At 34.2% G+C, this 13,761-nt stretch overlaps 1 protein-coding gene across 1 annotated transcript; it reads left to right on the top strand.

Moving 5' to 3' along the window:
• Positions 1–55: 55 nt before the first annotated feature.
• Positions 56–997, top strand: LOC100926216 (olfactory receptor 51A4-like). The gene has a single exon (XM_003764767.1). The coding sequence runs from the start codon at positions 56–58 to the stop codon at positions 995–997; it is 942 nt and encodes a 313-aa protein (XP_003764815.1).
• Positions 998–13,761: the final 12,764 nt, after the last annotated feature.

Genomic DNA, 13,761 nt, shown 5'->3' with positions numbered 1-13,761 from the left:
TTGTTTCAGGAAATGTTATCTGTAATTGTAATTGTAGTTCTTGCCTCAGTTATAGATGTCCCCTCTTAATATCACAGAGGATAAGATTTCCACCTTTTTCCTCATTGGGATCCCAGGAATGGAGCATGTGCACATCTGGATAGCTATTCCTATCTGTTTCATATATATTATTGCTGCTTTGGGCAACTCTACCATTCTTCTCATCATCAAGACAGAACCTTCTCTCCATGAGCCCATGTACTATTTTCTCTCCATGTTGGCTTTTTCTGATCTTTGCCTGTCTTTCTCCTCCTTACCAACCATGCTGAGAATCTTCTTGTTCAATGCTCCAGGAATTTCTGTTGATGCTTGCATTGCCCAGGAATTCTTCATCCATACTTTCACTGCCATGGAATCCTCTGTGCTTGTCATCATGTCTTTTGATCGTTTCATAGCCATCCGCAATCCCTTGAGATATAGCTCCATTCTCACCAATGTCAGAGTCATGCAAATTGGCATGGGCTTTGCCATTCGATGTTTTATATTCATACTCCCATTTCCTATCACTTTAAAGAGACTGAGATATTGCAAGAAGAACCTCCTCTCCTATTCCTACTGTCTCCACCAAGACATAATGAAATTGGCCTGCTCTGATAACAGGGTAAATATCATCTATGGTTTCTTTATTGCTATACTAAGTATGCTGGACTTTTCAGTCATTGCTATGTCTTATGTACTGATCTTGAAGACAGTTTTGGGCATTGCCTCCCATCAAGAGCGTCTCAAGGCTCTCAACACCTGTGTGTCCCATATTTGTGCTGTCCTGATCTTCTACATGCCAATTATAAGTTTGTCCATTGTCCATCGCTTTGCCAAACATGGCTCCCCACTCATTAGGATTCTCATTGCTAATATCTTTTTGCTAGTTCCTCCACTGATGAACCCTATTGTATACTGTGTGAAGACCAGGCAGATCCGGGAGAAGGTACTAGGCAAGTTAAGGTTAAAGAAGACCTAATGGAAAATGCCATGCATTCCTATTAGAATTTCTTCTCATATTCTACTCACAAAGTATTTAAGTGCTTTCCAATAAAGGGATATTGGGGCCAAACCCTGGAACTGATCTCTTACCTAGCAAGCAGCAAACTGGTAAAAATTAATAATGAAGCAATGATTTCCTCAAAACATATATTTCTAAAACTTTGAATTCTTCTCCCTAACCTCTTTTGTTTTGTATAAAATTTCAGTAGTGGTGGTGTTGGGATATGTGTGTGTATGTTTTTTCTCTTTGCGTCATCTTCAACTCCTCACAAGGATTGTGAATTTGAGTGGAAAGATGGTAATTCTCTCAAGCGCAATTAGGAAAATTTGGAAGAATAGTATTGGGAAGAAAATGAGGTCTATTGTAAATATGTTGAGTTTGCTAAATCTCTGGAATATTCAGTTTGAAATGTTTAATATGTTGTTTTTAATCATAAAAAAAGGTTCTTGAGAGAAACTAGTGTTTTGTATATCTAAGAAAAGCCTATTTAGAGATAATAATTAAACTTAATAACAAAGTTAATACCAGGAAAGTTATAAAAATTAAAGAAAAAAGACTCAGAAGACAGTCTTGGAGGAGTGGTCAGACATTTAGGAGAGTCACTATGTGAGAAAAGTGTCTTGAAAACTGAGAGGAGAGGGCACAAAGAAAGAAAAAATGGTTTAAAATTTCAAAAATAGCAGTGATCAATGAGATTAGGGATTAAGAAAATGCAATGTCATTAGGTTGATAGATTGTTGCTAACTTTGGAAAGAATTGTTTCAGTTATAAGATAAAGTGTGAAATCAAATTTGAGGAAGTTAAAGAGAATGAGAAAAGATTACACTGACTGTAGATTTCCAAGGAATTTGGCCAAGAAAGAGAAAAGAAATATAGACAAAGGTATTGTGAGGTTCAAATGAGATAATGGATGTAAAACACTTTGGAAATAAATCTTCATTATTTTTGTTTGTTGTTTGGTTATTCAGTCATAGCAATTCCTTGTGACCCTATTTGGGGTTTTCTTTGCAAAGATGTTAAAAATGGTTTGCCTTTTTCTTCACCAGCTCATTTTATACAGAGAAATTGAGGCAATTGGGTTAAGTGTCTTGCCCAGGGTCACGCAGCTAGTAAGTGTCAGAAACCAGATTTGAATTCAAATCTTGTTGACTCCAGGTCTAGCACTCTATGCATGTGACATCAAGATGCCTTTGGAAACTTAAAGCATTATGTAAATGCCAGTTATTATTGATTATTTTTAGACCACAGTCACAAAAATTCTAGTCCAATGAAGACTTCATTCCTAAAACTTTTACTATCTTCTTGATAAGTAGCTAGATGGCGTGATCAATACAGTACTAGGTCTGAAGTAAGGAAAACTTGAATATTAACTTGGCAGCAGATATTTATTAGCTAGTGATCCTGAACAATTCTGGAAAATCATACAGTTTTGTGATTCTATTTGTCTCAGATTTATTAATTTTAAAATGAAGATAATATCACCTACCTCTTGGGATTGTTGTGAAGATCAAATGAGATGATATCTGTAAAGTGCTTAGCACAGTGTCTGGCACATGGTATGTACCTAAATGCTTGCATGTCCTTCTGAGTTTAAACAACATTTACTAGAACAACATAGATGTGCATTAGAAATATTTAATAACTGCTTTCTAGGTAGAAACATATGTTCATATACTTTAAAAGCTAATCTGCATTAACATTTTCTTAGACAAACAAAAGAAAAAATAATAAATCAAGCTCTGATTTATAGCAACTTACAATTCCTGAGAAGTAAATACTCACAACTAAAAATTTAACATTTCATACAAACTGGTTAGAGAAGGCGCCATCACACCTATGTATTGATATAGGATGATAATTAAGGGTTCTGTAGGACATAGTGAGGCATTTTCTGAGGATAGGGAGAACTTTGACTATGTATGTAAATAGAGAGGTATCAAAAGGAAAAAAAAAGAAAATTAGAAAGATTAAGTGATGTCTAATTGACTAGAAATAAATGACATTTTTTGAACTTATTGAAATACTTTTACCAGTGAATTACTCAAAGTTTTCCTTATATTAACCCAAGTAATTATTCTTTTTTAAGAAGAAAGGTCAGGGTCATGAGACTTAATTGGCCTGTCAATTTTGAACACTGATCACTGAACTCATATATGACAAAAATGTTAGGTTATCCATATATAGCATAAATAAATCTGTGTTCTCAGAAAAGGATTCAAACTAGACCTGTGGACCATTTTGTTTCAAAATTAGAAACCTTAATTTTATTTCTCTGTATACCCTTTAAACATAAGTTGATACAATGAAGCAATATTGCAATGTATGAATCTAAGGACTTTTAACACTGACTTTCAAAGGACGGCACTATCTACTGAAGGATAATTAGTACCTGAGTAGAAATTATAGACTTTAAAACATTGATAGTTGGAACATTTTTAATTGACTACTTTGTTGGATTTTGTTCCTTTCCCATCTTCCATGGGTTGGTCCATCTTGAACATGAAAGGGAATGGGGAAAGCAATTGTTTTGGTACAATTCTGGGGCGAAAAATCTTACACCCTAGATAATTTTTTTAAATGAAGCAACATGTAAGGAACAGACATGTTCTCTTAAAGAATCAAATTATCATTGAATATAGGGAGTGTTGTTTTTGCCTTCCTATTTTTAGTTTCTAATAGAAAGCCTTTGAAAGTCAATACACTAATGGAAGGCAAGTGTTATCTGGTGATGATAATCAGAGCAACCAGGAATGGTAGCAGATTTGAAACAGCAATAGGAATTGGAAAGACAGTGCATGTGAGCAAAAGACACACTGGACATTTTCTCTATGTCTTGATCATGGATTCAAGTGATAATCAAAACAGATATTTGCTTTCTGAAAAAAGAGCAGCAGCATCACTAGCAGCAGCAAGAAAACATTTAATTCTGAAGTTTTTTGGTGTCATTTTTATTATTATATTAGCTGCATCCTAAAATGTAAAGTCTGGACTAGCTCTCTGGAAGACCTCATGATTAGCCTGAATCCTTGGTCTTAGTGGAGGAGTGAAGGAGGCAGGAGAGCCATGTAGCCAGTCAAAGATGGAGTCTGGAATCTGGCATCTTCCCTTGTGTCTATGGCTGAGAGTTATAGCAGAGAGCTGTGACTGAGAGACAGTCTTCTATGTCTAAGACTTCCTTTAAATACATCAGTGCAATTATGTCACTACATCACACTGAGCATGTGCAATTGTAGCCATTACTGCACAAGTGCTAACTATAGTAACATTACAGCACATTAAGTATATGTACTTAACTAGAGTGATTACATCATTAACTAGAGAATCATTATCTCATTAATCATACAGAGTCTTCAATATACCTTTTCAGAGTTCTGGCCCTTTACACTAAGATTCAATTCAATTCAATCAAGACAAACAACATCTATGAGTAAAGCTGGCTTGGAACTGGTTAATTAATCTTCCTTCTTCCCTCCCTTCCTTCCTTCCTTCGGTACTTCCTTCTTTCCTTTCTTGTCTTCCTTCCTTCTTTTCTTGCCTTCCCTCCTTCCTTCTTTCTTTCCTTCCAACCCTCCTTCCTTCCTTTGCTACTTCCTTCTTTCCTTTCTTGTCTTCTTTCCTTCCCTTTTTGCCTTCCTTCCTTTTTTCCTTCTTTCTTTCCTTCCTTCCTTTCCTTCCTCAATCCTTACCTCTCCCTCTTCAGATAAGGGTATCATATCCTTACCAATAGATTCTCTCCAAAGTATTTTTTTCCTCTTTTACACCTTTGAACTCTCCCAAGATATCTTGAGGTTTACTGGCTACATCTCTTTCTTATGGACCAGGCTTTAAACCAAAACCAATCTTATTTTAATTGGACCACCAATAGGTCCTAGGCCAAGACCATTTGATCATTATTTGAGTGCTAATTTGACTCAGATTGAATGTAAATAGCAATCATTTCTACTTTGGCCAGAAACCTTGAGGGTTTTCCACTCCCAGATTCATTCATTCATTTATTTATTTTTGGATTAAATGAAAGAAGAAATTCTTTGTCTCAATGGCTACCTAGCCTTAAGCACTGAATGGGTGCAGCCTCAGTCAAACTTAAACCTGTTGAATGAAGACCATACCTTAAAAAGGCCAAAGTCTCCCATTGCATCCAGGACCATCTCCAGGATCTATATCTGGCCACTGGACTCAGATGGCTCTGGAGGGGAAATTGAGACAGGTGACTTTGAACAGCCCTCCCTCACTTAAATTAAATTCACTTGCAGGTCATGTCATCATCTCTCTCATGGACAGTCCTTTTCGGGAAGGAAGGACAAAGAACAATCTTAAGTGACTGTTATGTATAATACATTTTGCTTGGTGTTAAAAGTGACTGTACTACACAGATTTAAGCATTTTTCAAAGTCACCATGTTTTGAGTGACAAGACCTCTTTGAATAAGAACGGAGGAAACTACCAGAGAAGAGGGAAGAGACAGAAAAGAACTGATGTTGAGAGAAATCAGAAGACTGAAAGGAATCTGAGGTGTGTATCTGAGACATCATTTTCCAGACTGAGTTCAGAAGAAAACTTGCAAAGTGTTTTATTTTACATAAGCCTTATATTAACTATGAACAGTTATTGGATTTGTATTTTTTTTTTTTTTTGCATAGTAATATATGCTGAGGAGCTAGAAAATTTAGCAACTCTAAGCTTCAGTGGAAGGGGGGTTATAAACAGATAAGTTGTCCCTAGTAATGTAAATGTAGTAACTTTTATGGGTCATTCAGCTTTACTAAGCAGAGTGAATAAGATGTAAAGCTATGTATGCAAATATGATATAAAGCTTGAGATTTGTGGAAATGTTATTTGAAAGCTAAAATAGATTTGTTCTTTAGTATTCTAGAGGATAGAGAAATTTGTGGGAAGTGTATTTGGCTTTGTCTAAATTAACTTCATTAGAGCTCTTCAAAAATTATAATGAACTGCCTCTCAGTGAGCTCCTCATGATTAAAGCATTCTTTGATGAATATCAAAAGTATTTGTTTTTTGCTTTGGTAGTAAAATTAAACTAATTAGACATCCCAAGCCTCTTCCAACTCTTACAGAAAGACTATTAAAAGCTATAGAACCAACTACTAAATGAAAGGAGATGGATTTTGTAAATATTAACATTGGCTACATAGAGACTCTTTATCCTCTGCTTTTCTAGTTTGAAAAATTAATGAGAAAACTGTCAAATTTTTTACTTTTTGTTAAAGGATAGATCTTCATTTCTAATAATTCTGTAGCTTTCCTCCATAAACTTAATTTATCTGTATCAGTTATTTTTAAAAAGGACCATAGGTTTTAATAACTGAGCCAACTTGAAGATAATTTGCTCAGCCATACAGTTTCTTGATTTGAGGCATTATTTTTAGATGTGCTAGCTTCAGGTAATAAATATAAAATCCTTGTAATATTTCAAAGTGTAATTTAATTTGTATATTTGTTAGGTGTTAGTATCTCATTTTTACATAATTTTATTCTTTTAGCTGTGTATTCGATTAATTTTGAACATCTTTGTCCAAGACAGTTAGGTTCAGGTAATACAAATATTCTGTATTGTTAGAGCCCAAGGTTTACTGCAAACACAGTCTGCATATTATGGGAAAGACCATGTTTCTAAAGTCAGGTCGAGAGACTGTGATGCAGTAGAGGTCCACAACATTTTCTCTAGATAGTAGTTGAGTTAAGTTGGACCAGGCTGCCAGGTCATCTGAACATAAAGATAAATTGTTTTTTTACGATATTTTTAGATGTTATGTTGGTTAAGAAAAAATGAAAGAACAGCCATTGGTAAAGCTGATATTGAGTATGAGTCACAAAGATGCCTGGAAAAAATTATTTGTTGTTAGTTCACACACACACACACACACACACACACACACACACAAAAAAAAAAAAAAAAAAAAAATCCCTGCATGTATTTCAACATATGGAAATCTAGTCATAAGTAAATTTTAATCTGATTTTAGAAATTGTTTCCCTTTTCTGGATATGATTTCATTGATTCTTTATCTTCTATCTTTATTTTATTGATTATGTTCCATCTTGAGGCCTGGTGCCCAATAGGCAGTGAAGAAGTCATGGAGCAGCTTACTCTGCAGCTCACATGTATTCCAAGTTTCACAGGGCTTCTCTGGGTGCCACCATATTTGTCCTTCACTTCTTTTACATTTTGAAAAACATATTCTTGACCTTTTTTCCTATCACATGAATTTTGTTATTTTTTTCTGACAATAATATTTTTGAGTAATTTAATTGAGACAGTATTGAATAAGTAAACAAGTTTAGGTAGAATTATTATTCTGTTACATTGATTTTGTCCACCCATGAACAATTAATAATTTGTCAATTGTTTAAATCTTATTTTATTTGTATAAAAAAAGTGTTTTATAATTGTGTTAATATAGCTTCTGGGTTTGTCTTAGCAGGTACATTTCCTGGTATTTTGTGCCATGGCTATTTTAAGTGTGGTATCTCTTTATTAAGTTGTTTTTCCACCCTTGTCTCAAACCTAATTTTGCTTTTTTAATTCACACCTATTACTTATATTGTTCTTCTCTCTAGTATTAAACAAACCAGATAAAGTCACTCTTTTATATATTTATTACTCAACTACTTGAGTCTTATAATTATACTCTTCTTGAATCTTGATTTCTTTCTCTAAACATCCCAAAGTTTATCATGAAATGAAACAGCAATAAAGTAGAAAATCTTCATTATCTTGACAAAGCAATATTTAGGCTCTTTTTTATCACCTGCAAATTTAATTGGCATACCATCAATCCCTTTATATGAATTGATAAATTGTTAAATGATATCAACTCAAGAATAATTTTGCAATGCACTGGAGGCTTACTTCCAAATGACAAATAATAACTCACTGTTTACAAAAAACAAGCAAAACAAACAAAAAAAAAATCACATTAAAGACTACAGTCAGTTTTTTGTTTTGTTTTGTTTTGTTTTGCTAGCCCATATTATACTTTGGACACTTGCTACTCATCTAAGATCTAGGACAAAAGAGGTTATTGGCAAAGCCCAGAAGCTCAATTTTTTTCCTGTATAGGAACTAGGTGTTAAAACTCTCAAACATGTGCTTCTACAGACAGTGCTGAGCCTAGTCCTATTTTGCAATCTTCCCTTTTGACCTCTAAAAAGCTGGGTCCTAGGATTCTCACATTTGAGATTACTATAGAACAAACTCAAGGTTGGTGCTACCCAGATATTTCTATGCAGAGATATCTTCTCCATCTTTATCTTCTGTTTCACAGCTCCTACTAGATAGCCCCCATTAGTTCCCCTTTTTCTAATTGACATTTTTTGACTTCAGAAATTTCTCAAAAGTTATCCTTTTCTAAGACTGAAGCCAGAAACTGGAATCTAGTACCTCTTCTATTAGTCCATCAAAGCACAGGAAACTACTATATGCTTCTGTTCCAAGAAAGTAATTATTAGCAGCTAAGCAAGGTGGGAAAGAATGGAAGCACAAAAGACAATAAATCAAAGCCCAGTGATCCTAGAAATATTACCAAAATACCTCTCAAAGAGGTATCTCTCTTCCTATCTTCATCCTGTCTTGGTTGCCATTCTCTTGCACCCACCCCCAACTGAAGCTAAGGAGGACTTGTTATAGTGGTCAAGGGTCATGGGAAAAGATGTAACATAGTATTTTTTTCCTGAAGCAAAATATCACAGAGATCTTTTTTTTTTTTTTTTTTTTTTAAGATAGCCTATAGTAGCCAAAAGAAATAAAGTCAATCAATTTGCAGTCTTTAGGTAAACAGAGAAAGAATGTCCCAGGTGTTGATTCTAGTTCCAAAAACTTCCTCAAAACTTTCTAAACTAGGCTAGATATGATAGGTAGCTAGATGTTTGTATTATATGATGGTATTGTATCATTTATACCTAATTATATTGTTTGTCCATAGTACATGCCATATTAAAATATTGAATTGAATTGTATTATTAAACTAATACATCTAATAATGCTTTAAAAATAAACATATTTTTTTTTCTTGTCAGAAAATTCTCTTCTTTGTATATAGTCACATATATATGGAGCAATCATCCACTACAAGGTAATATACTTCTTCAACTTGAGATACATTTTTCAAAATTTACCTAAAACACAAACCTAACCTTCTACATGGAGAATTTCAAGAACTCTCTAGCTACTAGTTTCCTCCTAGACTAACTCCTTTATGTTTTTGTTATATTCATTCTGCCTATACACATATGCATTAATGTTCTCTCTGATATAATGAATATAACCTTCTTGAAAACAGAATCTGTTTCATTCTTTTGTAGTTAATTGGGCATGACTTAAGTGACTCAACAACAACAAAATGAGATCACCGTGAAAGAATTAAGAGAAATAAGAAAGTTCAGCAGAGAGTTGAAAGGAGAGGGCTAAATAGTGGATATGACTTAAAAACTCTGTTCAAGAAGCCTGAGACAAAACGTAAATGGCCTCTGAAAAGTCAGCTATGAGGTTGGGGGTAGGATGTAGGAGATAGTGTGGGAAATAAGTTTGGAAGACTTTGTGTGTGCAGTGGAATAGAGAATATAGGAAAAGGGTCAGGAGGACCCTTTAAGATTAGTTGACATAAATTTGTAGTGGACCTAACAAATGAGAAAGAATTGACGTAGTGGGTAGTAGGAAAAATCTAGGATTGGGGTTTGTCAAGACTTCATAGGACATTAGAGCAAGGCTTCCAAAATAGAAAGGTAGCATGAAGTTAAACTAGTCATGTACAGAACTGACACTAGAAAAGGAAGAAAAGTGAAAACAAAAAACAACGATGGCCTGGTAAATTATGAAGGAACGGATGCTAGTGGGAATGTGAAGAATAGATATAGGAAAAGATTAAGTCATAGAGAGAGATGGAATGACAGGAGTTATTTATCAGCAGATAAAGATATTTTAGAGTTCTTGATCATGGATATGTGGAGGGAATGTTAGAAACACACACTATCTCTTTGTGTAACTGGGGTGGGGAGAAAGAAGGAAGTCCTAGAAGTTGGAGAACTTGAAGAATTGGAAAATAAGGATGTTTAAGTAGACATAGACACACAATATAAAAGTCTCTTCATATAAGATAGGAGTTAAGGTGGCAAGAAAGACTATAATGTGAATACTGTAGTCCTTGAGAAAAGAGAGAATGATCTGACCTGCAGGCCCTGGATAATAGCCATTCAGGATTGAGTGATTAATTTGGATAGAGTAAATAGCCAAAGAGACTGCTGAATGATGGTGGCCAAAGAATATCAGGAATTGTCTGTGTTTAACAAAGGAGTATTCTGACTCCCCCTAGGCCTAATATATCAGTTATCATTAAGATACAAGCAAGTCTTAAAATGAGGGATAGGGATTGAGTGGTTTTTTGTTTTGTTTTGTTTTTTTGCTGAGGCAATTGGGGTTAAGTGACTTACCCAGGGTCACACAGCTAGGAAGTGCTAAGTGTCTGAGACAAGATTTGAACTCAGGTCCTCTTGACTTCAGTTCAGTACCTCAAGCTATCTTCATCTGGAACTAAGACATTATTTAAAACAAAGTTACAGATTCATAACTCAGTGAAATGTTGTAGATATAGATGACAGAACTTAGCAAAGTATTTGATTAACTTAAATTGTTTTCATTGAAAAGGTAGAGAGCTGTGTGTTAGATGATAATATGACTAGATGAATTCAGAACTGTTTAAATGATTGGACTCAAAAGAATAGTCATTGAGGGTTTAATGTCAACTTTGTCAGAAGATCACCAGTAAAATTAAATTTAAAAATATATAGCATATTTATAACTTTTTCAGGTCACACAAAGCTGGAAGGAATCACTAATTCTAGGAATGACAGTAAATATATAAAATGATCTTGTCAGATTAGAACACTGTAATAAGAAATATAAAACTTTTTTTACATATTTAAAGTCTTACTCTAAAATTTAAAAAAATCATCTCCATAAGTAGAAAATGAAAAAGTCGTAATTATACAGAAGTTTATCTGAAAAAGATCCAGGGGTTAGTGGACTAAAAAGTATATACACATATGTACACACATGCGTTTTAACATATAATAAAAGTCAATCAAAAAAACTTATGCAATCATAGAATGGTTAAAGAGAGCTATACATTCTAGAAAAGCAAGTAATCTGCTTGGTCAAATCATATATAGTGTTCTGTTTAGATATAGGTACCAAAATTTAAGAAAAAAGTTGTTCAATGGAGGGGTAGTCTTGATGGTGAAAGACTTCTGCTGAATACCATAGGAGAATGATTTGAAGGGACTAGAGATGTGTATCTTTAGTTCATTTGGGGAACAATAGCTGTATTCAAGTCTTTATAGTACTTTCCTACTGAATAGCCGTTAGGGTTCATCTCTTTAGTTGTCCAAAAAAATTGAACCGCAGGAAATTTTTTCTAAAGTTAGGATGAATCAAAAGTGAAATGGGATGCCTCAAGAAGTTGAGGTTTATCTATGCATGTTTTCGAACTTTACACACTTATTGACTACATTGCAGAAGTGTTTCTTTGAAGATGTACTTTAGATGCCTATTAAGGCTCACACTTTATAATTCTGTATTCCTCTGCTTAAAAACTAGCTGTCCCATAAGCCAGAGAGACTTATATATATTTCAATGAGGCCTAATTTTCCTAAGACATTCTTAAGTGATGACCACTTCTAACACCACGTTAATGTTGAAAAGATTTGTTTCTTTGCAGCCTTCTTTTGTTAAAATGTGGACAGTAGTTTTGTCAACACAATTGACAATGGACTTAGCACTTTGCTACTGATATTAAGGTTACTATTTTCCAATAAATTTAGCCTTTAGGTACCTATTTGCCTATTATAAGAGATGGTACTTTGAAAATTCATTTCTTCATGTGAACACTAATCAGGTACTATATTACTTGGTCCTCTACTCTCCTGAAGTACAACATATTTCTTTTCTTTTTTATTAACTTTTAAATTTAAAATTAATTTATTTTCAAAAAATATGCATAATTTTCAACATTCACCCTTGCAAAACTTTGTATTCCAATTTTTTCCCTCCCTTCTCTCCACCCTCTCCCTTAGATGACAAGTAATCTAATATATGTTAAATATTCAGTTCTTCATGCTTTAAAATAAATCAGATCAAAGGGGAAAAATGAGAAAGAAAACAAAAAGCAAACAACAACAAAAAAAGTGAAAATACTATATTGTGGTCCACATTCAGTCCCCAAAGTCCTCTCTTTGGATGCAGATGGCTTTCTTCACCACAAGACCATTGGAACTGGCGGGAACAATGAAACAACTTACTGTTGAAAAAAGCCACATCCATCAGAAATGATTAACGCATAATCTTGTTGTTGCTGGGTACAATGTTCTCCTGGTTCTTCTCACTTCACTTAGCATCAGTTCCATGTAAGTCTCTCCAGGCCTCTTATCATCCTGCTAATTGCCAACATGTTTTTTGTTTTCTTATTTCACATTATCTCCATTACCAAAAATGTATTTTATGATTAATTCAATTGAATCTGAAGTATAGTAATTTCATTAATGTAATCTAGCTGGTGCCATGCAAAGAGCTACTGAATAAAGATAGTTTGGTATGAATTGAAGTATTATGAAAAATACAGAATTAGAGGGAAAATATGGCTGCATAAATATAAGTGAAAATAATGTTGAAAGGAAGTCAAATTCTGAATAATGATAAAAACTAATATTCATTGTGGATAACAGGTGATGAAATGGTCTTCTATCCTTTCAGAAAAGAGATAGGGGACATGAGAACAGGATGCATAGATCTACATGGTCATATATGGCCTCTATACTAATGGTTTTATTTTAACTGTTTTTCTTTGTTATAAGAGAAAATCAAATTTGAGGAGATCAGAAATGATGATATGGAATTCTCTTCCCTAAGCAGGGACATGAAACTTTCCTGATTATTTATTCTTAAAGCAATCACTCAGCCTTCATCTCCAGAGGAAACTGAATCCTAGAACCTAGGGAAAGAGATGTCTCATTGAGGGAGATATAGATAGAGCATAGAGATCTTTGAGTAATAAAAAACCATATATATATTTGGGCAAACACAGGAATTCTGCAAGATCTGCAGCCCAAACACTATTTTTTTATGTTAACAAGCCCATTCAAGATCTCATATTCAAGTTAGTAATCTAATTTTCACACTTGTTATTAGTCTATTTATTCCTGCCATTTTAGGGCAGGGAGAGAGGGGAGAGAACAAAAATACTATCCATATGCAACTATCATATCCTTGCTTAAAGGAACTTGTGGAATTGGGATCCCAGAGTCCATAAAATCCTTTAGAAGTAATAGTAACCATTATTCTAATCCCTGATAGAATCATTTCTCACATGGTCAAGACAGATAGAAAACAGATCCTGTATGCTTGACGCTGTCCGTGACTGCTTGTACAATCAGGGATTCTAGTCTAGTTGCTCCTTGATCAAATTCCCAACAGTACAGTGTCTAATATCCAAAAATCTTAACATTCTAACTCAATCACAGATACTTAGCACTGATGACAGAAGACTAAGAGACATGCAAGATGCCAAACTTCATTGGTAGTCATCAATATCATCTTCAAAAAAGTAAGTGGTTTTTAGTTACAAGCAGTTGTGATGTGGTTAGTGGCAGTGCAGAGAGTTGTGGGAACCCTTCCAACATGAAAGAATTCACAAACCTGAAATATTAGACTGGCAAAAGGAAGCTTATTT

The sequence above is a fragment of the Sarcophilus harrisii genome, chromosome 3 (genome assembly GCF_902635505.1).
Source record: "Sarcophilus harrisii chromosome 3, mSarHar1.11, whole genome shotgun sequence".
NCBI classification, from domain to species: domain Eukaryota; kingdom Metazoa; phylum Chordata; class Mammalia; order Dasyuromorphia; family Dasyuridae; genus Sarcophilus; species Sarcophilus harrisii.
This window is presented reverse-complemented; position numbering and strand designations above follow the sequence as displayed.

Coding starts and splice junctions, on each gene's coding strand:
- LOC100926216 (XM_003764767.1), top strand. CDS start 56: ATGTCCCCTCTTAATATCACAGAGGATAAGATTTCCACCTTTTTCCTC.